Source organism: Anabrus simplex, chromosome 2 (genome assembly GCF_040414725.1).
Source record: "Anabrus simplex isolate iqAnaSimp1 chromosome 2, ASM4041472v1, whole genome shotgun sequence".
Classification (NCBI taxonomy): domain Eukaryota; kingdom Metazoa; phylum Arthropoda; class Insecta; order Orthoptera; family Tettigoniidae; genus Anabrus; species Anabrus simplex.
This window is the reverse complement of record NC_090266.1, coordinates 712,067,443-712,093,924: the sequence shown is the minus strand read 5'-3', so window position 1 is coordinate 712,093,924 and position 26,482 is coordinate 712,067,443. Positions and strand designations below refer to the sequence as shown.

The window sequence follows — 26,482 nt, the reverse complement described above, 5'->3', positions numbered from 1 at the left end:
AATTATTCCATTATTTAAATAATTGGATGGAGGTTATTCGATTATTAAAAGTGAGGAGCATCGTTCCAAAACTTATTAAGTGCATTAGAGGCCAGAATATGCTTAGGTGCAGCTTCCTGCCAACCATGATATGTTCTTTAACACTGTTTTATTACATCAGATCATTTTGTATTCTTTTGCAAAGGAATTTAGTGCTGAAAAGCATGACTGGGATCAAATCATATCATGTGCACCACAATGAATGGTTCAAAACATAGTGTTTATGGTGTGTTTTCCAACCTGTATTTATCCTGCTCTTTTGTTGGCTGTTCCTGTTATTTTTATGTCATACTTTACAGTGTGGTGTTGATTGCATGTCCATGCATAGGAGAAATAATGTCCAATAACGGACCATTTATACTGGTATTATAACAAATATTTCAGATTCCTTTTGGGATTCAACATCTATATCATCTGATGGCCAAGCAGGCATCGATTTTTGATAATGAGACAAAGTCTCTCATAGTGCATTGGCACTGCCGGTGGCTACAATTAGCCTACACAGTGGCCTCCACGGTATGCACTAGCCAGTGTCTTGGTAGGTGTGCTAGGTACCAACTGATGAGCCCAGCCTAGCACACTGGAGTGAAACGTTGGCAACCAGGAATGAGTTAGCTGGAAAATTTATAATGTCCAATAACAGACCATTTATATTGGTATTTGTAGAATCAGTCGAAACATATATATTATTTTACCATTTGTATGTAGAGAAATTGCCACTTGGTTGATATTAGCAGCAGTTTATTGTGTTAGGTGTAACACAGCACAGCTGTAAAAAATACTTGCCCTTGCCATCTCTGGGAACACCGCAACATGTTCTTCAGAAAAGACCTGCGCCAAATTATTTAAAAATAATCGCAGCAATGAAAATTAATACCAAAATATCTATTTTAGATAGAAAATGATACTTTTTTGATGTGTAGTGAACCTGAGATTGTATTATGCACATATTTCGCAGAACGTTTCTCACACATTTATTTGACAACAGTGTATAATGCCAATAAGTACATGTAGTAACAATCAGACAACTCAGTTTTGAAAGAGTTCTCTCTACGCAAGGTTGAACAGTTTTTTGATTTAATTTTGTTTGTAAATTTTTACGTGCTTTAAGTAAATTATTATAACCGAGACAATGTTATCGGTTAAAGAGTATGGTTCTGTAGAAGCTGAAGAAAGTAATCAATTAAAGTAAAGTACGAACATCTAAGTGGTTCATGGTTGGCAGTTTAGCAGCTTTGTTGTTAAACCACAGAGGCAGACAAATAAAATCTATTAAACATTATTTTTTAATAATCTTACAATAACGAATAATCCCTTTGATAATATATTGCATTACTTCTGTCTGCTGTAATTAAATTTATGTTAAGTTACTCATAGGTTTTACATTGTCCGACTCATGTATGGTCAGCGTCGAGGCCTTCGGTTCACAGTCCCAGCAGGGTTGGGGATTTTAATAGAGTCAATTCTTCTGGACTGGGGACCAGGTATTTGTGTTTTCTCAACATTTTCCTCTTCATATTCAGCCAACACACCTCACAACAAATCTCCACAGAAACAAGCAATAGTGATCACATCCCTCCATACAGGGTTGGCATCAGGAAGGGCATCTGTTGGTAAAACAGGGTCAAATTCATATGTACAATGCAGTTTGCATGTGGAATTGTATTTGAGGGGGCTGGAATTTTTATTCTGACAGGTGGGCCAGTATCTCATTTGTTATGTCCCTGTTCATTTTTATCAAGAAGCCACTGACATGATGACAGCCAGCAAACAAGCTAGTTTGTAGTTTTATGTGGCTGGTTATATCATTGTAATATGCACGAGACCTCCAGTTTTACATCGAATCCGAACCACAAGGACGTTTCATTTGAGTTAAAAATATCACGTACCTTTGGCCACTTTGGCAAGAAGCCAGCGACTATGCCACTCTGCTATAATGCCTGGCTCAGGATAATGGAACATGACTGCCGTTTCAATAAGAGGGGGATGCAGAATAGCAGAGTTTGGTGATCGCTGCTTGCCATGAAACTGAAGAACAGCCACAATGGATCATGCTGCGCAAGTACTGGTAGCATTGAAGTGAGAGAGGATACTCGATACTAGCACAACCATTTAGCCTTCTCGCTGCTATGAAGGTACAAATGCTTGTTCTACCCATGTTATTTTGTCGTGCTACTGCACAGTAGTTGGAACGCCAATACATTTATAATGTGAACACAGTATAATAATCCTGGAAAAAGACTGGTTTTCAACCTAGTTATCCACACAAAATTGAAAAAAAAAACCCACATCTTTCTCTGCTTACAATAGAATACATATTATAAAGTAAAATGCTGACAGTGACAAACCTGAGAAAAGTCCCGAGTAACTTCAGTAACATTCACAGAATATCTGTGACTCAGCTGACCATTTGATAATAAGTCAGTCACGCTGTCACTTGGAGACAATTGGCCAACCATGAAACCAGAACAAGGTATCGTAAGCCAGAAGTCCAATTTCTCATGAGTAGAATCTCCATCAGAATTCTGCAGCAACATAGAAGTTCACTAAATTACAAAGTTGCAGACTAAGAATTTTCATCACAACAGGGTGGTTAAACTACTGCAGGATATATTAAGCAGGGCATTTCAGTAAAAGGGTGCAAAACTTGAACAGGGTATAATGAATGCTGTACAGATCATTTTGAAAAGGGTACCTACAACGGAAGCCAGCTCAACACATTGCTGACTGAACCCGAGTCTACTCCGGTTTAGCTGACCGAACGTTGATGATGGGTCCCGAGTTACCTCGTGTTCACAAGACTTGTACATTCGGTGACATCTGTTGGAACTTTTGAAACTAACTTGCGCGCAAGGTTGATAGAAACTTAGTGCTGAAGGTTTAGTTTATTTCATGCTACATTCACTTTTTGTTCTTCTTCTGTTTTATGATTAATTTTCTAAGTTTTCCGACCTCATGTTTATGTCATTCAAAGAGCCAAGTGGTGCACAAGATAGTGTTTTCCAGACTGACCACGTGTTTAGATCCGGACAAAATATTTACTGGACTGTATGCGGATGAAGAGAAGAGATGCAGGTAAGTATTTGGAATATGCAAGTGACATTGAAGAAAGCAAGTTTGGTATTACAAGAGTGTGTGGAGTATGATCCAGTAAAGGCAAAGACAGTGAAACGAGGTACAACTGTACAAGTTGCTGTGTGCTCCTTCACCGAGTTCATTGCTACAGAATCTAGCACATCAGAAAATATTACTATGAGACCTTCAGAAGGTCTCCAGTATATTTCATCACAATCAGAGCAAGTTTTGTAAAGCCAGGCTCATTTGATTCTGTGCATGTGCTTTAGCATTGAGTTGTTCAGGAAATGGACCGGCACAGGGGATGTGCAGTGTGAGGAACACTCACTCAGCAACGTGTTAAAGAGATATGGTCCTAAACATATCTACTACTATTACCATTTTCATGATTATTTACAGTAATTGGTAGTTAATGCAGGTTTGTCAATGATATGGTACTGTAAAGTAATAAATGTAAATAATATCACATCTAAATGTAAAATGTAAAAATTATCTGTAAATAATTTAACCAAAAATAATGTACAAATTAGCTGTAAATCTGAAAAACAGCAATTAGTGTTAGATACATACAGTAAGTTTAAGACCGTATCTCCTTAAGCAGGTTTCTCAGATCCAAGGTTCCCCATATCAAAATGTTCAGTAGATCATTGGCTAGTTCCTGCTTAATTTTTTGCAAGCCTTCATTGAAACACCATGTATAGATCCTAAGGAAATAGAAAAAATGCAAGATAACATTTCTTATAATTTACAACTTACCTGCACCATATATGTTAAGGTTCCTCGCAGCTTCTGTGGTTGGGTTACCTCCATTACTTGGAATGCAAAGTGAGCCTCATTTGTGGATGAAGGCAGCAATTGGAATGGTAACTTTATACCATATTGACTATTAATGTCCTGAAATCACCAGACAATATTTTTACAAACATCAAGAACAATAATCAACACAAGCTGCTCCTCCTCCTTAAAAATCATTTTATGTCCTTTTAATTTCAAACAGAAAAATCTTGACCTATGAAGTGTTATACTGCCACTAGCAGGTCACTTTTACTGTACTCTTGTACTGATTTTGAGAAAAAGTACGAAAACTTTATCATCTATTACCTACTGCTACTACTCTAAATGTACACTTTTAAGCCTGCAGTCATATCAACAATGTATTGTCCCCTTAAAATTTGGCCTACAATAAGCATTTATTGTATTTGCCTGTGTAAGACTTTATTTCATCAGCGCGGACGATATTCTCCAGCCTTGTATAACAGAGACAGCTCCCAGCAGGTCAAAAAAAAAAAAAAAAAAAAAACAGTCTTTTTGGCAGGGGAAAATGTATTGATTTTTCTCTGCGGAGCGATCAGCTGGCCACGTGACACATTGAATGGAGCGAGCCAAGGTCACCAAGACACGCGGCCTGTACATGTGAGATCTCGAGCAGAAGTAATTTCTAGAAATGAACGCTAGAGGTCTACCAATTACGGACAATTATAGTGCCACGCCCCTTTCCCTGGATATGCATAAAAACCAGTGTTTCCGGAAAAATCGCTCTCTGCTGTTCTGTAATCTGCTCTCTGCAGTTCTGTACTCTGATACTCTGCTGTTCGTCTCTCTGCTGCGGACTTAGGCGTGCTGTGAACTTTGTAGCGATATCTACTGTCTACTTCAAGATGCTTATTTCTTAAAGCAATTACCTGACAGTAAAACCAGCCATCCCTCGTTTATAGTTGAATCAACGAGCTTGGCAGATTTTCTTCACCACAAGTTACGTATTTTTCTATCAATTTCATCGCGCGCGCACGTGCGCGCGCGCGTGTGTGTGTGTGTGTGTGTGTGTGTGTGGAGCATATTTTATAACTGTTTGTTAGTTTCAGCCTCTACTCAACGAGAAGAGAGAAGAAATCGCCACGTGTTGGAACGAGTGTCTCAAGATGCTGTCATATTGCAAAGAGGAAGCCTGCAACAACTTTATTTGGAATACTGGCGCTACAATGACCTGCTAAAAATGTAGGCACTCTTCGTCATGGGGAGATAGCAACCCCAGGCAGATAACTGACCACATGTTCCAGATCCTCAGCGAAGATTCAGTTACATCATGCATTTAAGTACACTTTAATAATGTTTATCTGTTCATCTTTGTAGAAATAATGTTTTCTTATTCATTAGTGGTAAGATTTCTTCTAGTCTTGCAGTAGATTTGAATATTTTCACTCTTCTTTCCGATGGGAGATGGTAGTTTTTGTCATTCGTGTGTGTATGATTTTGATCTCTATTAGTTTAGCTAGAACGTGTGAGTGTCTTCTACGATTATTCTAGCTGTCCCATTTAATAGTCTAGTGTGTTTAAAAATCATTGTCCTCAGCGATAATTAACAATTTAATTTTTTGAAAATATTTTTTTGGAAGTCATGTGGGACAGATTTACGGCATGTTGTGCTACGCCGGATTTCTATGTAAAATTTTCTTCATGTGTGATTTAAGGCATGTTAGTGTCATCTGACATATTGTCGAATTCCAGTTTCCGCGAATTTTAGATCTCGCACATCTAATAATAATAATAATAATAATAATAATAATAATAATAATAATGAATTTTCATCTCGGGTTAAATAAATAAGGGTCACGAGTTTAAATATTGCTTGGTTTTGTGTGTATAATATTAATGTGTGCTCAATTAGGATGAATATGAGCCTGGAATATGGCAGATTCTCGTCGGATCTTTTATTATATTTATTGACTTGTGATGGATTATTACTGTATGTTTGTGACTTGTGAATCCATTTATTGAGTCTTATTTGGAGAATACGTTTGTGGAACGTAATTTCTTCAAGTGGAGCACGTGTTAATCGGTAGATGTGTTGTTGAGTAATAATAATGTAGTGACTCATGAACCATTAAGGCGAATGCTTATATTTGACCTGTTCTACGTGCATTTTTGTGGTCGACAATTTCTTCAGGCATCAACCGCCGATATTACCATGAACAACATTGTTGATTTCATCTTCTTTAATTAAGTGATTAACTAGACTTCATCACATTTCTAAGGGACATAAAATAATTTTTCTTTGCCCGATACCGTCGTCGAGAGATTTCCAATATTTAGGATTAAAAATCAAAAATTAAAATTCAAAGGCTAGAATTCGCTATAAATAGTGTAAATAATTCTCGTGTGCCATAGTGTGAATGCTGTGTGTGTGTGTGTGTGTGTGTGTGAATGATATTATTTCAGTGCATTGTAATATTTTCTTTGACTATGATTTTGGCCAGACCACGTGTTCGCTACGTTGAGTCTTGATTATCAGCATCGTTGTTTGTGATGACATAACGTTTTGAAATTTAAACCTTTAATGAATTTTATTTGTTATTTAAGGAAAGAAAAGTTTAGAGTATCACACGGTAAAGAATAAGGAAGGATCATTTCTGTGGACTCTGTTCACCATTTAAATTTGTAAAGCCGACGATGTTTACCAGACGAAATACTAGAGGAAGATTGAGAGGAATAATTATTGTATAGGCACAATGGTGCAAAATTTAAGTCCAATGGAGACATTTTTTAATAATATTTTGATAAGATTTTCGTTTAATTAATTGAAATGACGCTATATTCAACACTTAAGGAAGGAATGATTTATTTGAAATAGATGTTGAGATGAATGAATATGGTTATTTGACATTCAAGATAAAAGGAAATCAGATTAATTTCACTTTCATTTAACTTGTCAAGAATAATTCATTATGGAGAGGATGTCCTCATACAAAAAAATTTTATTTTGAGTAGGCTAATCCAGGTGTATATTTTTCAGAATAATGTCAACCAACATAAAGGAGATTTGGTGCAGAAAAAAGAAAGTGGAAAGTAGCGGAGAAGAATAATTTTTATTTTATCAAGATTTATTAAATTTTGTTGTTGTCGTCAAATGTGTTAATTCACAATAAATGTCAAAACCTGTTTTATATTTTTGTGTTATTGTCGGTAGTCCTTATCTCTTTCCCTGCCTGCTGGGGTAAATAACTTTGTATTAACATTTTCTGATTATTCCTTAGAACGCTTTTTATAAAGATTAAAAAACTGCGAACATCTAAACCAAGCTGTCTCGACAATCCGCTCGCACTACGGCAGTTCAGGTTCTCCAGCGATGTGGGTTTCCTTGCGGGCGCGAAAAAGAACTACCCCAGCGAAATTTAAGTTGCTTGGTTGACGTATGCAATTGAAGCTTCCTTGTCCTGGGAGTGGGGTGGGGCTGTGGGCCCTCCCTCGACAGCAATTTACGGCGACAAGTCAGCTAGATTAGGTAAGGTATGTTAGTTTTAATACTTGACACTCAAAAGTGTTCAGTGCCACACACACTACAGACTACAACAAAAATATCAACATATTAACAGTATAGCCACTTTCACATCATCTTGCTAATAAAAATAGAGCCAGTTTATGAAATCAATTGTGATATAGAAGAATATATTTTATTTTTGGATTTCGGGATGTATAAAGTTTTTTTGAGCAATTCATTGATGGCACACGTAGAATATGTTTTCCGATAGCGGCAGAACAATATTTAGGTTGCCCAGTATGAACACAGAGTTAAGCGTGAAGTAGAAGAATTTTGTATTTGGTTGTCTGCTATGGTGGTATGTAGTGAATTTTTGTAGTGTTCTTCTTGGATTATAGGTGAAGATTTCGTGAGTTCTTGGCATTCTTCATGAATATAACGTGTGTTCGTCGTGACTAATATTTTTCCTTGTTTGTCGCTGATGCGCGTACACTCAGTAAGCAAGTGGAACTATAAAACTTCAGTGACGGTAAAATACCAGTTAAATTTTGCTGATTCAGTTTAGGTAGGCTTTTGGAGTTATAAACAAATAGTCCCAGTGTATTTTTGTGAAAACCATAACTGTATCATGAAGCATCACTGGGTGAAACTAAGTACATTGTTTAAAATCTGCTATAGATTAAATTATGATGGTGTCGTCACTGCCGTGAATATCAATTTGGAAATATGTGTGAGTGTGCGCTTGTAAATATTCTTGAAAGACCTTTCTCAGGTAGACCTTTCCACGAAAAATGCAGCCTTATAAAATGGTAATGTTGACCTTACAGAGAGTAGTGGGGACTAAGATTGCTTATATTTAAAAAATATTTTTGCAGCTGGGGCAATGAATGTGTTCACCTTACGCCATTGACAAAAGCAACCTATCATATTTGAAAAAATTGTACCAGTTTGCACTCACCAATCACACACTGGAATATTAGCTGCTAGAAGACTCCAAATTGTCCATCACTAATGCATGCCGATTATCTCTGAAGAACGCCTTATACTGTGAAAGCGATCGCTCCATATCACAGGACATCAGACGTGCATAGTTAAAGAGAGGAATGTAACCTACACTAATGGCGTCAATTTCACTAACATGAGCACACTCCAATATATTTGAAACTTCACACATTTTGTAAAACCCTCCGTTTTTTCAGAACAAATTTTGGTATTTGACCTTTGACAGTCCCAGTACCTGAGAAGCCACGAGTGAATCTAATTTATTTTCAATAGCATGCACTTTCTTCACTGTTTCAGACAACAGGTGAACGGATTTATCAATTTTAGAATAGCAGGTATAAATGCCGAATCATTTCAAAGAGCTGTCTTTCAGTAATACTTGAAGAATTTCAATAAACGATGTGTCGTTTTTATTCAGAGGATTCACTATGGATGCGTAACTTTCAAAACTGTCTGTGGAGTATACCATAGCACTAAGCCAGGTAACCTCACCGCATGACACTAGGCAAAGGAAGAAGCGCAAGACCAGGGTTTTTTTGTCTTTAAACAGATCGATTCTTGAGTGTGCTTTTATAAAGACTTTTTTGACATTAGATACAAATTTGTCCACTTTAGGATACTGAGCCTGTACAGTTTCATATAACTTGTGTATAGCATGAACTACCCAAGTTACGTGTATCATTTTCGGAAAGCTCACAGGAAGGCCTTCGGCTGCTTTTTTCATGTAAGCTGCACTATCATTAAGTAGAAGCGATACACTGTCATATTTTTACACCTTTTGGCCAAAGGTAAGTGCACGACTTCATTAAACAACCTACAGTGACACGGTTTGCAGCAGGAATTTAAAAAAAAAATTTTTGTACACACTAGGAAATGAGAATGTTCACAACCAGTTTTCTCATTCTTCAACACACTAACTACAATATTTCCTACTTTTCTGCCATTTGAATCAGTGGTTTCGTCAATGCTCACCCACAGTTTTTCGCTATAATATACTGCCTAAATTCTTTGTTAAGTTTCTTCGTAACATTTTGGGAGATAGATTTTCTATAATGTGGAATCCTCTGGACGCTGAAAATTAATGTATTTTGGTAGGAAACATCTCAGTCCCGGATTATTCATTTTGCCAAGGGGAATGCTGGTGCATCTAAATAATACTGGTAGTATTTGGATGGGCCTACATTTGAAGTAGCTAGTTCATCTATTAGTAATTGTTACAAACGCACATGTGAACCAGCTGCAATGTGCTTATTTCCAGACAAATGCTGATTTACTTGAGAAAGTTGATCTGCACTTAATGTTTTACCACATGGTTGGTAAAATAATACTTTTCCATTGGTAGTGAAAATGTTTTTAAATTCCTCTACATACTGTTGAAGAATCGTTCTTGTACTCGATTTCACTTTCAGCATTGTTTTTTGCAGGTTGCACATGTATTTACCATAAATCACTGTTTCAATAAAGGAGAATAGCAGCAGACACTGAAGGAAATATTTCTTCTCTTAGAAATTCAGACAAAATCATATGACCACGGGAATGATATATGGACCCGAACAACTAGGAGTGACAATCCCACTACCTCCTGTTGGAGCAATACCTTTCTAGTCCCTATCACACAGTTTAATTTACAGCACTTCCCGTCACTTTATCTCTCCACGATTGCCTTCTGCTGAAATTCTATAAACAAAACCCGAGTAGGCTAATATGAGCGAGTTAGAATGCTAGCGAAACAAATTGTGCTGCAAATCAAATCGGTGTTTAAAGATAATGACATAGCCAGTAACTAGCTAGTTTTTGAACATCTGCAGAAAAGTCCATAAATAGATACAAAATTCAGAAATATGACTTATATACACTGTTAATCTTCCTCCCAGTTCATGGATCAGTTTCTGAAAGTACGGGCAAACTGCTTTCTTCTTTAAATTTTACGGTGGATAGTATTCATTTACTCCTAAATCTACACTGTTGTTCTTGTCATATGTGGTAACAACAACAGCAAGCAGGGGACATAACAAGTACCAATTTCGTACACAACTGAATGTGTTCCTTCTGTCTCATTTTTAAATGTGTTTGGATATGAAGTTTGTAGCAATTGTACAAAGTTGTATTCAAATTTCCAGTGAAAGTAAAATAAGGATCATAAGTACACTGCATGTAGCAGAGCCCTAGTATTACATTCTAAGCTCCATTTAAGAAGGGTTATATTCAGATGAATGTAACACACTTAGCTAAAGATTCAAACATAACGTTCCATTTAGAAGATTTCAGAGTCTTGACACAGATACGAAGTGCAGCCATCTTCTGTTTACTGAACGTCGGAAAAAGGCAATTACAGAGAGATAAGGTGATGGGAAATACTGTTAATTAAACTGCGCACTGTGGACTGGGAAGATAATCTCAGTTGGATTGTGTCACTCCTGAGAGTAAGGTTAGTTGTTTGGATCCATATATAATTCCTGTGATCGTGTGCTTTTTTCTGAATTTCTAAGAGAGAAGAAATATTTCTTTCAGTGTCTGCCGTTTTTTTATTTTTATTGAAACAGTGACTCACTGTAAATGCATGCGTAACCTGCAAAACAATGTTGAAAGTGAAGTCTAGTACAAGATCGCGTCTTCAACAATACATAGAGGAATTTAAAAACATTTTCACTACCGATGGAAAAGTACCGTTTTGCCAACCATATGGTAAAACAGTAAGTGCAGATCAACGTTCTCAAGTAACCCAGCATTTGTCTGGAAATAAGCACATTGCGGCTGGTTGGCATGTGCGTTTGCAACAATTACTAATAGATGAACCAGCTACTTCAAATGGAGGCCCATCTATACACTCCCAGTATTATCTAGATTTTGCAGAGCATTTGTTTGTTCCAACATTCCTCTTGGCAAAATAAATAATCCAGGATTGAGAAATTTCCTAAAAAAATACATTAATTTTGAGCTTTCAGATGAATCCACATTAAGGAAAAAGTATCTTCCATTACAAAGGAACTTTATACAAAGAATTCGGGCAGTACGTGATAGCAAAGAACTGTGGGCGAGCACCGACGAAACCAATGATTCAAGTAGTAGAAAAGGAGGAAATGTTTTAGTTGGTGTGTTGAAGAATGGCAAGACTGGTTGTGAAAATTCTTATTCGCTAGTGTGTGAAGAAATGCCTGCTGCAAACCATGTCACTGTAGATAGGTTGTTTAATGAAGTCATGCACTTACTTTGGCCAAAAGGTGTAAAATATGACAAAGTATTGCTTCTACTTACTAACAGTGCAGCTTACATGAAAAGCGCAGCCGACAAGCTTTCTGTAAGCTTTCCGAAAAAGATAAATGTAACTTTGAACAGGTTATCTGAAATCCATTAACGTGTTATCCAAAACAGTGAAGGAAGTGCGTGCTGTTGAAAATAAATTAGATTCACTCTCAGCTTTGCAGGTACAGGGACCGTTAAAGGTCAAATATCAAAATTTGTTCTGTAAAAATTGAGGGTTTAAAAAAATGTGCGAAGTTGCTCAAGTATCAAAGGGTGCAAATGTTGGTGAAGCTGAAGGCATTCGTGTAGGTGACTTTCTCTCTAACTATGCAAGTCTGACATTCTGTGATAAGGAGCAATCATTTTCGCAGTTATAAGGCGTTCTTCAGAGATAATCGACATGCATTTGTGATGCACAAATTGGAGATGATCTTTGTTGTTCACTGCAATTCTAAAACTACTTCGCGCAACTAATATTCCAGTCTGTGATTGGTGAGTATGAACTGGTACAATTTTTTTGAAGATGATATGTTGCTTTTGCTTTAGTTAAACAAAACATGACCGTTTTTGTAAATATTGGAATATCTAGTCAGGCACATCAAAAATTAATATACTGTACTGTATTTTTCCATATACAAACATCCATTTGCCTTAAGGAGCACGTTTGATACCACCATAATTTTATACAGAACTTTATATTTTTTACCTCTTGAACACGAGTGGTTCTGTCATATTTAAAGCAGAATGTTTTTAACTTTCACTTTTTTAGCACATAAAGTCTGCTCCCTAGTGATAAGTTCCAAAGAATAGGCAGTCAGCAGGTTCAGGATATACAGTGACCACCAAACAAGAACTTATAGCACACAAGGAACAAGTAAGCAGCTACCTGTCAGGAGATAAACGCTTCTTTGTCCCATCTGACCTGTAAGGCTCGGTTAGTAGAGATCTGCACTTGCACTAGTGAGATACGTGATTTACTTTACGTGTTGAATGATTGTAATTATAAAGCATACAATAACAATTATCCATCATGGTTAAGCACACCGCTGGTCAAGTCAGGAATATCCTGCTACCGTATGTGACGGTAGACGGTACAACCTGCGATTGTCTGGCCGAGGGTCAGGCGGCAATTACCAAACCTGACAACCAGAAGGGGGACCAACGGCTACTGGTGGAGGAGTTCCCCTTTTGGAGGCCAGATGAAGCCTTTGTGCAGGAAATGGCACAAATTCGTCAGAAGTTGGCAGTCAATGGCTACGGAGGCAGAAGAAGGAACCTTGTAAACACCTCAATGGCGAAGTAGGCAGAGGAACTGCAAACCACAAACTGCTGCCTTGCAGATAGAGAGAGGACCCCAAAGGCTAAGGGAAGATACTCTGACAGCAAATGGGCTGGCATGACAGCTAAGAGGGCAGCCCCCTCATTATGCTAGCTTCTGTAGAGCTAATAACCCACGTGGAGCGAAATTAACTGTTCAGAGCAACATGAGAATAGCCAGACGGAGATCAAGGAAACAACCTGGCGTGAAAAGGTATATGAGAATTGGTACTTTGAATGTGACCTCGCTGTCAGGGAAGGAGGTGGAAATAGTAGAAGAAATGGAGAAGTACAAACTTGCCATACTTGGAGTCAGTGAAACCAAGAGAAAAGGTAGTGGCCAAATAAATTTGGATAAGGGACATGTAATGAGATACTCAGGAGTTGCCATCACTATGTCCGAAGCAGTGGAAAACAATGTGACAGGATGGGAACCTATTAACTTCAGACTTATCACAGTGGATGTGGAACTAGAAGAAAGTATTACACTAGTGCAGGTCTATGACCCCACTGAAGATATGCAAGAAGTAGATAAGGAGCAATTTTATGTTCAAATGCAAAAAAGCTATAGACAAAGCCAGGGAAAGAAGTAGACATGTTATTGTGAGGGGGGACTGGAATGCTAGGATTGGAAATAGGTTACGTCGAGGACATGGATGTATGGGCCAATATAGAGTAGAACGTACCATCAATACCAATGGTGAAAGAATGTTGGAATTCTGTATTGATAACGAGTTATGGATTGGCAACACTTCCCCCCCCCCCCCCCCCCCCCAATAAAGGTATCCATAAAATAACTTTTGAGGCAGTACGCCGAGGAGCAAAGAGTTGCATTGACTACTTTTGTTACACCAAGAACATGACTTATGCAGCACTTCTTCCGCAGTGCAGAAAGGAGTACAGAACATTGGCTTCTGGTTATGAAAACAATGTTTAAGGTTACACCCACACCCTCTCATCTTCGATTCAAGAAAATAAGAATTTCTGCATTCAGAGAGGAAGAGGTTAGGCAGAATTATGTTCAGAAGTTGGGGGAAGAACTTCAGCAAACAGAAAGAGAAGAAACTGAGAGAGGCTGGAACTTAGAAGAGAGATGGAGGGAATTTGAGATGAATATTATCAAAGTAGCAGAAGAGGTCTGTGGGAAAACTACAGTAAACACACAAAGGAAACGAACCAAGTGGTGGACTGAGGAAGTCAAGGAAGGTGTAAGGAGGAAAAAGGCAGCATGGAAGGAGTACATGACAACAAGAAGGGTAGGGGACTGGAGGAATTATGTTGAAGCACATAATGAAGCTAAGTGACAAGTACAAGAGGCAAAAGAAAGGAACTGGCAGGAATTTGCTGAGGAAATGGAATCATAATACAGAAATAATCAGAAGAAGTTTTGGAAAATACTAAGATCCATCCAAGGCAAAATTGGAAAAGAAAGTCAGAAACATTTAAGACAGGAACCAGAAGAACCAAACGAGGCCACAGGACATTCTTGATACGTGGAGCACTATTATGAGGACGTGTTCCATGCAGACCAGAATTCACAAGACGACTCCGGTAATGGGGCAGAAGAAGAAGTAGAAGAAGGGGAGATAATTATAAAGAGTGACATAAGAGAGGCTATCACTGAAATGAAGGTGGGCAAGGCAGCTGGTTGGGATGGAATTTCACTGGAATTGATGAAGTTTGGAAGAGAGGCTGTTATGAAATGGATGACAAGGATATGCCAACAAGCATGGAACATTCAGAAGATTCCAAAAGGATTGGGAGAAGAACATTACTGTTCCTATCCATAAGAAGGGCAGCACTTTGGACTGTGCGAACTATCGAGCAATTTGTCTTTCCAGTGTGGCCGGAAAGATATACTCTTACATATTGGAGAGGAGGCTGAGACAGGAAGTAGAGGAAAAATTGGAAGAAGAACAGTGTGCTTTAAGGCCAAATCGACAAACACACAACCATATATACACACTAATAACCGTTATAGAGAAATGACTAAGTCATGGGAAGGATGTTCTAGCTGCATGTGTTAACCTAAAGGCCGCATTTGACTCTCTCCCCAGGGAACAGCTTTGGGCAGCACTTAAAGAGGAAAAGGTAACCAAAACTCTCTTATGCCGCATTAGGAACATGTACAATAGAGTCCAAGGGGTGGTGAGAATAGCTGGAGAATGCTCTAAGGAATTTGAAATGGCGAAGGTAGTAAAGCAGGGTGACTGCTTGAGTTCTCTTCTCTTTGTGATCTTCATGAACCAAGTCATTAAGCACTGGAAAAGAAGAACTAAAAGAATTAAGGTTGGCAACTGGAACTTGACACCAATATATGTCCAATCCTTGGTCTATGCAAATGACATTCTGATTTTGGCTGAGAAAGAGGAGGATCTCCAACAAGCTCTTACTGAATGGGCTTATGCCTTCCAGGACCGTGGGATGGAAGTGAATGTGAGCAACGCCAAGGTCAAACAGTTCACCAAAGGAGAAAAAGTACAGCTTCAGATCAAGTGGAACAATGAGGATATAGAGCAAGTAGAACAAATTGAGTATCTGGGCACCATTTTCAGAGAGGATGGAAAATTAGAGGCAGAAATAAACAACAGAATTAGAAAAGCTAATCAAGTTTACTATGGTATAAACAACACAATCATAAGGAAGAAATAAATTATTAGAAACACAAAAATGCGGGTATATCATGCCGTGTACTTGCCAACCTTCCTGCATGGTGCAGAGTTGGACAGTGCATAAAAATCTGGGGAGTCATTTGGTCGCCGCTGAGATGAGATATTTGTGGAAAGTTGTCGGGAAAACTCGAAAAGACCATATTAGGAATACCAGTGAGAGAGGAGCTTCAGCAGGAGCCAATAATGAATGTCATTGAGAGGAGAGAATTGGTCACCTAGAAAGAATGGAAGATAAAAGAAAGAGAAGCAGGTGTGGCGAGCCAGACCAACAAGAAGAAGAACACGAGGGAGGCCATGGATTGAATGGGAGGAGTACATCTTGGGACTGATCAGGAAGCGAGGGAAGACCTTGGGTGATGTTCAGAGAATGGCGCACAACAGAAGAAATTTTAATAAATGGCTAAAATGCCCCGACGCCTTACAGCACAAAGGGAAAGAAGAAGAAGGTTAAGTACACCACTGAGTAATGAGTGTTTACTGTTGAAACACACGGACTGTTGTTGTTGTTATTATTATTATTATTATTATTATTATTATTATTATAACACCAGTGTACAAAGGAAATGAAGAACAAGGAGAAGATGAATGGGGCGAGTTGGCTGTGCGGTTAGGGTCGCACAGCTGTGAACTTGCATCCAGGAAATGGTGGGTTTGAACCCCACTGTCGGCCACCCCGAAGATGGTTTTCCATGGTTTCCCCATTTTCATACCAGGCAAATGCTGGGGCTGTACCTTAAGGCTATGGCTGCCTCCTTCCCAATCCTAGGCCTTTCCTATCCCATTGTCCCCGTAACACCTGTGTCAGTGCGACATAAAAAAGAAAATAATAAGAGGAAGAAGATGATTTTCACTCTTGCTTTCTTCCACATTTTGTACCTGTTCTTCTTCCTGTTCCTTTCTATTTCCATTACAAACTGTTGCTGTTTTGCTTTCCTCTTGTACAGAAGTACAACAGTTGTAAACACATCTTGAGGGTTCCAATTTTAAATAATAAATTTGATAGTTGCATAAAGTAAATGTAACCATCAATATTTTTATTATTATTATTATTATTATTATTATTGTTATTATTATTATTATTGTGTGGCTATTTCTAGCCGAATGCAGCCCTTGTAAGACAGACCCTCCGATGAGGGTGGGCAGCATCTGCCATGGGGAGGTAACTGCGTGTTATTATGGTTAAGGATACGTGTGGTGTGCGAGTTGCAGGGATGTTGGGGACAGCACAAACACCCAGCCCCCGGGCCATTGGAATTAACCAATGAAGGTTAAATCGCCGACCCGGCCAGGAATCGAACCCGGGACCATCTGAACCAAAGGCCAGTACGCTGACCATTCAGCCGAGTCGGACATTTTTTAAAATTATTATTATTATTATTATTATTATTATTATTATTATTATTATTATTATTATATACTTGCAAATAAGCCCATTAGGACTACACAAAGTACTTATAGAGGCGTGCATTTACCTTCTTCTGTATCCATACTTCTATCATTCTCTTACTATGGGCTTCCTTTCTGTCTTCAGAGCAGATTGTTCCAGTCTTCTCTGTTTGGTCTTTTGATATCACCAATTCATTTCATTTGTATCTGTTTTGGCTTTACACCTGTTTTCCTGGAATTCAACTATTTGTTTTACTACCGAACTATTCACTGTAGTGCGTGAAGGAGGAGATCATTCTACAGATCACAGTATGTGCGACTTATTTGTGTGGAAATTTAAAACAAAAAGACTATTGGAACAATGCTGAGGCCCTGCAAAATGAATTATTTTTGCAAGTTGCTTTACGTTGCACCGACACACATAGGTCTTATGGCGCCGATGGGACAGGAAAGGGCTAGGAGTGGGAAGGAAGCGGCCGTGGCCTTAATTAAGGTACATCCCCAGCATTTGCCTGATGTGAAAATGGGAAACCACGGAAAACCATCTTCAGGGCTGCCATCAGTGGGGTTCGAACCTACTATCTCCCGAATACTGGATACTGGCTGCACTTAAGCAACTGCAGCTATCGAGCTCGGTGCAAAATGAAATTAGAAGAGTGGCATAAGATAAATTACGATGCATTACAGAATTTCCTTTGAAGATGACAGGTTTGCATAAATGAAAACAGGAATCATTTTCGGAAGCAGGTATGATATTAAGGGAAGAAAAGGAAAATCATTGGCCGCTTTTAATTTCTTTCCTGTTTTTATGATAATGAGGCTGTTTCCCAATTCCTTCTTGTTGAAAAGAACAGCGGGTGTCAGCAGTGGGAAGGACTGGCAGAGCCCAGGGAATACAGACTGTCCTTCCTGTCAGCTCCTATGCGCACCTTCCTTGAGTTTTCCATAAACTTGTGTTTAGTGGTCAGAGTTCAGACAGAATAGATGGCATACAGCGATGGTGGAGTAAAAACAGCAAGGGAATGCTTAGGAACATATGTGCATAGAGATGGGAGAAACTGAACTTCTTGGTAGAATCAAGAAGTCAAGGCAGCTTGTGAACATAAAAGGGAGGCCTACTAAAAATGGCTTCAAACAAGAACTGATGCTGATAGGGAACTGTACGCAGATGGAAGAAACAGACCGAAACAATCATTCTGGAGTCTAAAAATAAATCACAGGAATATTTCAGTAATGACCTAGAAAAGCTTAATCAAGCAGCAGGGAAACCATAATGACAGTAATAAAGAATCTTAGAAAGGGAAGGAAAAAGGAAATGAAGAGTGTCTTGGGTAAATCAGATGAATTCATAGTATGTATAGAAGGTCACAGGGAATCATTTGACAGATGGAAGAAATATTTTGAAAATATTCTCCATATTAAAGGAAATCTTTCTGTTGAAGCTACAAATAATGGAGTTTGTGGGAAGGAAAACAACAGTGTCATAAAGCAGCAGTAATAAATGAAATCAGACCTGGAATGGTGAAATACAGTGGGAAGGCAGGAATGAAATTGCTGTACAGAGTAATAAAATCTGCATGGAATGTTAGTAAGGTACCATCTCTTTGGATGAAAGCAGTAATTAATTGCACCTATCTGTAAGGAAGGGAAAAACTATTAGGTTATTTCATTGATAAGTACACCAGGCAAGGTGTCCACTGATATTTTGGAAATGAGGGTTCAATCAACGGTTGAGGGAGAGTTGGAGGAAATCCAGTGTGGTTTCAGATGACAGAATAACGAGGGAAAAGGTGTTAGCTGTTCTGAGGGATTATGGGTTAGGGATAAGTTATTATAGGCAACCAAAGGCATTTATGTTGACAACTAAGTCGCAGTGAATTAATGGTAGAATTAATTCTTGTTTCAAGGTACTCACAGGGGTTGGACAAGACTGTAACCTTTCACTTTTTTTTTTTTTTTTTTTGCTTCACATCACACCGACACAGATAGGTCTTATGGCGACTTTCACTTTTTTTTTTCATTGTTTACTTGGATCATTCACTGAAAGGTATAATATGGCAGGGATTGATTCAGTTAAGTGCAAATGTAGTAAGCAGTTTGACCCACGCCAGTGATTTGATCTTAAGGGCAGACTGTGCCAGAAATTGGCAATGTAATATCCTGGAGCCTCCTACAAGGCCAACCCCTCGTCCACGTCATGGGAGGTGGGTAACGGCATGAAGTAGGGGATTGCCTGTTGGGGTGATGTACAGTGGGGAGTGTGTGTGCCCCATGACCGCTACGGTAGCTGTGAAGGCCCTACAGGAACCCTGAAAAGTGACAGCTAATGGGGCTCTGATGAAGACCTCAATGGCAGCAAGGGCAGAGGAGGAGTCCTTTTGTACAGCGAAGCTGGCAGAGGAGGCAGCCCTTCTTCTTGGGGATAAACAAAGAAGAAACCACTGCCTTGTAGTAAAGAGGGATCTTTAAAGGCTAAGCGATATAATCCCTACAGAAAAATCCTGCGGCCTAGCGCAGACAGGAGGCAGCCCCTCCTGCTTCTTCTATCTGCCGCCAATGCTTTCACCTTCCTCCATGCCTTGTTAACTCTAGCAATATCCTTGTCTATGGTTCTCTTCCAGGTAGTCCTCGGTCTGCCTTGCCTGTGACTGCCTTGTGGATTCCAACTCAATGCCTGCCTTGTGGGCTAATAACTCGCACACCTGAATTAAACTCATTACAGAAACCAGACAAAATTTTATGGAGACTACTTTTGCAATGAAATACAGGACACGAATCGGATTCTGGACTATGTATGAAACTGGCAGACAGAAAAGTAATAGCAGAAATGAAAAGGTATAATCTGGAGATACTTGGGTTGAGTGAAACAAGATGGACAGGCTACGGAGAGATAAGGACAGAAGAGGGTGGTGTCTTCATTTACTCTGGAAGAGGAGAAAATGATCAGCATTCAAGTGGAGTGGGTGTCTTACTCACAAAGAAAGCAAAAAATAGCATAATGGAATGGACCCCTGTATCACACAGGATAATTACTGTATGAATAAGAACCAAAGTTAGACCATAGTACAGTGTTATGCGCCAACAGAGGTAGCAGAAGAGGAAGAGGAGGAGTTTTATGATAGTCTGACAACACTGGCAGGGATAAAGAAGAACTGCCACAAGACCTCGTGGGTGTCACCTGATCTCCGGACAGAAAACCAAATTGATCACTTGGCAATGAGAAGAAAATGGAGATGGATTGGGTACACCCTGAGAAGACCACAAGAAAGTATCACAAGGCAAGCATTGAGTTGGGACTGCCTTGTGTATTCCAGGCAAGGCAGACAGAGGATTACCTGGAAGAGAACCATAAACAAGGAGATAGAGTTAACAAGACGTGGAGGGAGGTGAAAGCATTGGCGTCAGATAGAACAAGCTGGAGAAATTTAATCGAGGTCAATATCCTGGAACTTGAAAATAGGTGCAGGGACTAGTCTTGGAAATGCTTATTTTCATGTCATAAAGGGTAAAGTGATGTCAGTGGGGAAGAAACCTAAGAGGATTGAATGTCAGGTCTGGAATACAAAATTGGAACAGATAAATCATTTCAAGTAATTAACTATTCTCTCCCAGGATGGCAATATAGTAAGTGAAATTGAATCAAGGTGCAGCAAAGCTAATACAATGGGCTTGCATTTCTGATAAAAGGTAATCTGTAAGAAAGAAGTCAGCTTCCAGAAGAAATTATCTTTACTCTGACTTTGCTGTATGGGAATGAAAACTGGGAGGGCTCAGGATATCTTACTGATAAGTAAGAAGTAACAGACATGAAAGTAGCGAGAATGCTTGCTGGTACAAACAGGCAAGAAAAATGGCAGGAGGGTAATCTGAATGAAGATGCAAAGGCTAAGGAATGAACTCTATGGATGAAACTGTACGCATAAACAAGCTTTGGTGGTGGAGTCGTGTGAGATGAATAGAGAAGGATATGTTATCCAGGAGAATAATGGACTGTCATGGAGGGTAAGAGAATTAGACCGAGACCAAGTCGATGACTGCTCGATTCCATTTTTTTCTTTTTTGGAAGCTGCTTTACGTCGCACCGACACAGATAGGTCTTATGGCGATGATGTGATAGGAAAGGGCTAGGAGTGGGAAGGACGCGTTGTGGCCTCAGCATTTGCCTGGTGTGAAAATGGGAAACTACGGAAAACCATCTTCAAGGCTGCCAACAGTGGGGTTGGAACCCACTATCTCCAGAATACTGGATACTGGCCGCACTTGAGCGACTGCAGTTATGGAGCTCGGTGACTCCATTTTCTTAAAGATTTAAATATAAGATATCTGAACTATACGAGGCTACAGAGTTGGTAGCAAACAGAGGATTGTGGAGGTGTTTACAGGTAGTTATTCACAAAGGCTTGCAGACTGAATGCTGAAAAGCATAACAGTCTATAATTATCATGTATGTATGGATGGATGTATTTTTATTAATAATGCACAATATCAATACCGTAGTTTATACGTTTCTTCCTGCTATGAAACACAATTAAGCAAATTTCAAACCTCGGTTAAAACTTGCATTCCCACATAAAGCTTAAAGCTACATTACAAAACCACAAGATTTAAGTACTTCTACCAAGTTTTCTTCTCAATAAACTGCACTCACAGTATCCATTATACAGTGTAAGTTCATTATAGTGAGAATTCATAACAGTGAAAAATATAATCGCTATAATGGATTGACATTATATCACACTTCTTCGTAAAAGTCATGCAGGTGGGGGGGCACACACCATATTAAAATTGGTATCAAAAGGCTTACTTGTAGGTTATTTGACTAAATCTGATACTACATGAAGGAGCATGTTCAATTTCATGCCTAAAAACTGTAATACTGTAGCATCATTCCAGCGGCGACTATGGCAATCGTTCCAGATTTCGTATTAAAGCCGTAAAACCTAACCTTACTTAAACGGTGTATCGTGAAAACATATTTCAAGCCCCAGGAGAGTAACAACCTTTTTGCCACACATTTCCTTGGCAACAGTCTTTCTGAAATATAAGCAGATGCGAGAATATATAGGCTAGTTGCTTTACGTCGCACCGACACAGATAGAATGGCGACGATGGGACAGGGAAGGGCTAGGAGTGGGAAGGAAACGGCCGTGGCCTTAATTAAGGTACAGCCCCAGCATTTGCCTGGTGTGAAAATGGGAAACCACGGAAAACCAGCTTCAGGGCTGCCGACAGTGGGGTTCGAACCTACTATCTCCCGAATACTGGATACTGGCTGCACTTAAGTGACTGCAGCTATCGAGCTCGGTCGAGAATATATAAAGTAACCTCTGAAATCAGTCGTGCACCCTGCCATACCTTGAGAAGTATTAGGCTACATTCTTACTCAATTTCAGTACCTATGATATTATTAAAATTAAGCGAACATTTACTCTAGCCTTTATTTCTAATGAGTTAACAACTGCTTTCCACCAAATTATTTACGCATTTATTAAGAAGACATGTTCTGTGCCTTCATTTCAAACTTGGAGGTTTGTTTACACTAGTCAACGGATATTACTAATCGACTTCTGCAGAATCATCGAATACCGATGATAGAGCTTGTGATAGTACATATATCACATCCCCGCACTGTATTCGGAAGTAAGAGATATTATTGTCATAATTTGTATTATTATTAACATTATTATTTCATTTGTACATTTATTCATAATATTGTCGTTGCCGGGACAAAACCTCCTATGTGAAATATTTTAGCTTAGAACTTTGGCCGCTAAGGTTCTGTCATCTAAGGGCCAATATTGTGTGACAATTGTCAAGGCATTCTCGCTCTTCATAATGTATGTGTTGCGGGTCAGTATATCTCCAAAAATATTAACACATAGGAGGTTTTGTCCCGGCAACGACGATATATTAAGCTGGAAGGTCTATATATGTGGTATACGGAGTGAGTTGGCCATGCAGTTAGAGGCGCGCAGCTGTGAGCTTGCATCCGGGAGATAGTGGGTTCGAATCCCACTGTCGGCAGCCCTAAACATGCTTTTCTGTGGTTTCCCATTTTCACACAAGGCAAATGCTGGGGCTGTACCTTAATTAAGGCCACAGCCGCTTCCTTCCCACTCCTAGCCATTTCCAATCCCATGGTTGCCATAAGACCTATCTGTATGAAAAATATAAGAAATTTATTTCTCTTCCACCTATTCAATACAACTCAATATTTAAGTTAGAACTAAATCCTCTTTAAAATAAGAATTGGTACATGTTTCGCCCTTTCTTATGGGGCATCATCAGCTGTAGCATTACCTCAAACCATATCAGGTAGCAGATTAAAATTTGATCTTAAATCTGCTACAAGATTAACAAGAAACATGCACCAATTCTTATTTTAAAGAGGATTTAATTCTAAATTATTGTGTTGTACTGAATAGGTGGAAGAGAAATAAATTTCTTACATTTTTCATAAGATTACTTTCAATACGGATTCGCAATGATTTTAATTACTTGTAAGACCTATCTGTGTCGGTGCGACGTCAAGCAAATTGTAAAACAAAAAAATATATGTGGTATGAGCAATTTGTTTTGTACAAGCGGATGGGAAAACATTGCTATTTACAACTCTGAAAGTTTCTGCGAGTCATGGAACTGCTCAGAGTCCGATGAGGTGCCTTATTGTTATTGTCATGGGACCCGGAAGAGGTTCGGGGTGTGGTCTTGGTATGGCAAGTGAATCTTCCACTCATGATTGGATGGCGAAGATCAATCTAGACGTACCATGTGAGAGGAGGAGGAAGCTGAGGTCTATTTAGGCATGTGAAAACGACCAAGATGACTTGACTGAAAACAGCGGAGGAGTTGATTTAAAAACTTTGATCTACGTAAATATGTGACTTTTGTGAGACATGCTTGTCTTGAATTTATTTCTTTATTTCTTTTTTTTCTTTGCTATTGGTTTTACGTCGCACCGACACAGATAGGTCTTATGGCGACGATGGGATAGGAAAGGGCTAGGAGTGGGAAGGAAGCGGCCGTAGCCTTAATTATGGTACAGCCCCAGCATTTTCCTGGTGTAAGAATGGGAAACCACGGAAAACCATCTTCAGGGCTGATGACAGTGGGGCTCAAACCCACTATCTACCAGATGCAAGCTCACAGCTGCGTGCCCCTAACCGCACGGCCAACTCGCCCGGTCTCTTGAATCTTTGGTGGAACGTGAGACGAGATGTAACTTTTGTGAAACATGCTTGTGCGTAGTGGCGCGCGGCTGTGAGCTTGCATCCGGGAGATAGTAGGTTTGAATCCCACTATCGGCAGCCCTGAAGATGGTTTTCCGTGGTTTCCCATTTTCACACCAGGCAAATGCTGGGGCTGTACCTTAAGGTCACGGCCGCTTCCTTCCAACTCCTAGGCCTTGCCTATCCCATCGTCGCCATAAGACCTATCTGTGTCGGTGCGACGTAAAGCCCCTAGCAAAAAAAAAAAAAAAACATGCTTGTCTTAAAATGTTTGTGGAATGTGGCTGACCTACAAACTGTGGAGTGCTTAGGCACTTGGTATTTTATCACTTGTGGTGGCTTGGTGTCATATGTTGGTGTGAGCTATGGGATGCTGTATTTCAGAATTTCCATAATTTATATTCTGGAACAACAAGCATGTGTTGCTAGAGTGAATGTATCTTTAAACCAAGTATTAGAATCAGTGAACACAGTATTATACAGGTACAGTATTTGTATGATATAACTAGTGCCAATTATGAGAATATGCAAGTTGTGTTGATATACAGAGACAGTGAAGGGTACTTACCTACAAATACATGCTTTGTAATATTCGAATATAGATCGATTGTTATTTCAAGTGCTGTCATTAATATATCTGTCTTTTTCTACTGTTAAGAGAGAGAGAGAGGGATCCATTTTTACAGAATGAAAGAATGAGAAGAAAAACTGAAGACTTTGGTCATGGAAGATTATTCACTTCTTCCTTCCAAATAAATTAATAGCTGTTCAAGTGAAAGAGTATAAAGTACCAATCTATAATATAACCTTCTAAATTTAACACGTCGGCTGCTGGAGCGTACATTGTACCGCTGACAGGTGTTATTTTATGACTTTCCCTGCCACGCTAGCGGACCGCTGAGCTCTTGACTTCGCTATGCTAGCGTACTGCTATGGCATCGCAGCAAATCCTGGCAAGCTTGATTTCCAAATTATAGTTTTAATTATTTATTAGTCCTACCTCCTCTCATTAGCAATATGTGAGTTATCTGTCCAAATAGTTTAGCCATACTCTTTGGTGTGCCAGGTTAGCTAACTCGCAACCTCAGGATTTGGGAGATAGTGGGTTTGAGTCCTACTGTCCAGGACCCAGTTAATGGTTTTCTGTGGTTTCCTATTTTCACTTAATGCTCATGCTTACCTTTTCAATAGAACACACCGATTCCTTCCAAATCCTTGCAACTGTCTCTCTTTTTCTATTGATGAGAGAGAGAGAGAGAGAGATCCATTTTTACAGAATGAAAAAATGAGAAGAAAAACTGAAGACTTCGGTTATTTTTCTGAGCTGGTAATTGTTGCTTAACCCAATAAATTTAACATAAACATGAGCAATTTGCATTTTCTAAATTGACGACATTCATCGAGAACTTAGAAAAATTACCAATGAGCACTTAGCAATGAATAAATAGGAAATAATTTATAGGAGTACATGTTCCAGAAAAAAATAGAGTTTTTTCGTAAAATTTCTGCATAGAAAACAATAAATCACACTTTTTTTACAATATCTACAATACTTGTGTTGATGTAAGCTTTCGTGGTCTGTACATTTGCCTTGAGAATATTTGCTGCAGGGTAGGTGAAACATGGCACCATCACTTCACAACCCTATTATAGAACAATGAGTGTCATGGGACTATAGTGTTAAGCGCTAGTAAACAAATCATGCACAGTCTGTTGGCTACAATGAGTACCATCAAGCAATGTAAGCTTCTATTACCACTAGACTGTACTGCTCTGGCCATCTAGTCAAAACCATACCATACTTGTCTGTGGGTCCATGACAGTACCTAGGGTTGCTTGGAATTTGTTAATGTATTCAATATGTATACTGAACACTTAAGTGAAATATCACTTTGAATATTGTTTTACTTCTCATTTACTATATGCACAGTAGAAAGGAAGCTTTGGCCACTGGCACATTTCTAGCTATGTGTCCTGGCAGTCAACGTGTCAAAAGAAATACCCCACTCAACATGGTTGTAACTTTTGTGGTCTTACAGCAGTTTAAATCCATATGTGTGTTATAAGTAAGTCAGAGTTTCTGTTCATGATGTAGAAGACATTTTTCTGCATTATATAACCACTCAAGAAAACAATAAGCGAATGGTACTGTATAAGTTCCTCGCAGATACACTATTCCCAGAAACAACTGAACTTAGAGATGTAATGTTTGTTGTGCGTATCTACAGGGTTTCTATCTTCATGGGAGGTGAATTATATTCTGA

The 26,482-nt window shown here is 39.0% G+C and overlaps 1 protein-coding gene across 1 annotated transcript in view; it reads right to left on the bottom strand.

Moving 5' to 3' along the window:
• g (adaptor-related protein complex 3, delta 1 subunit-like garnet) overlaps positions 1-26,482 on the bottom strand; it is a 580,467-nt gene that overhangs the window by 65,503 nt on the left and 488,482 nt on the right. The window contains exons 24-25 of the mRNA XM_067141336.2: positions 3,871-4,008; positions 2,388-2,564 (exon numbers count right to left, since the gene is read on the bottom strand). Coding sequence (XP_066997437.1) covers positions 2,388-2,564; positions 3,871-4,008 — 315 coding nt within the window. The remainder of the gene's footprint in view (positions 1-2,387; positions 2,565-3,870; positions 4,009-26,482) is intronic.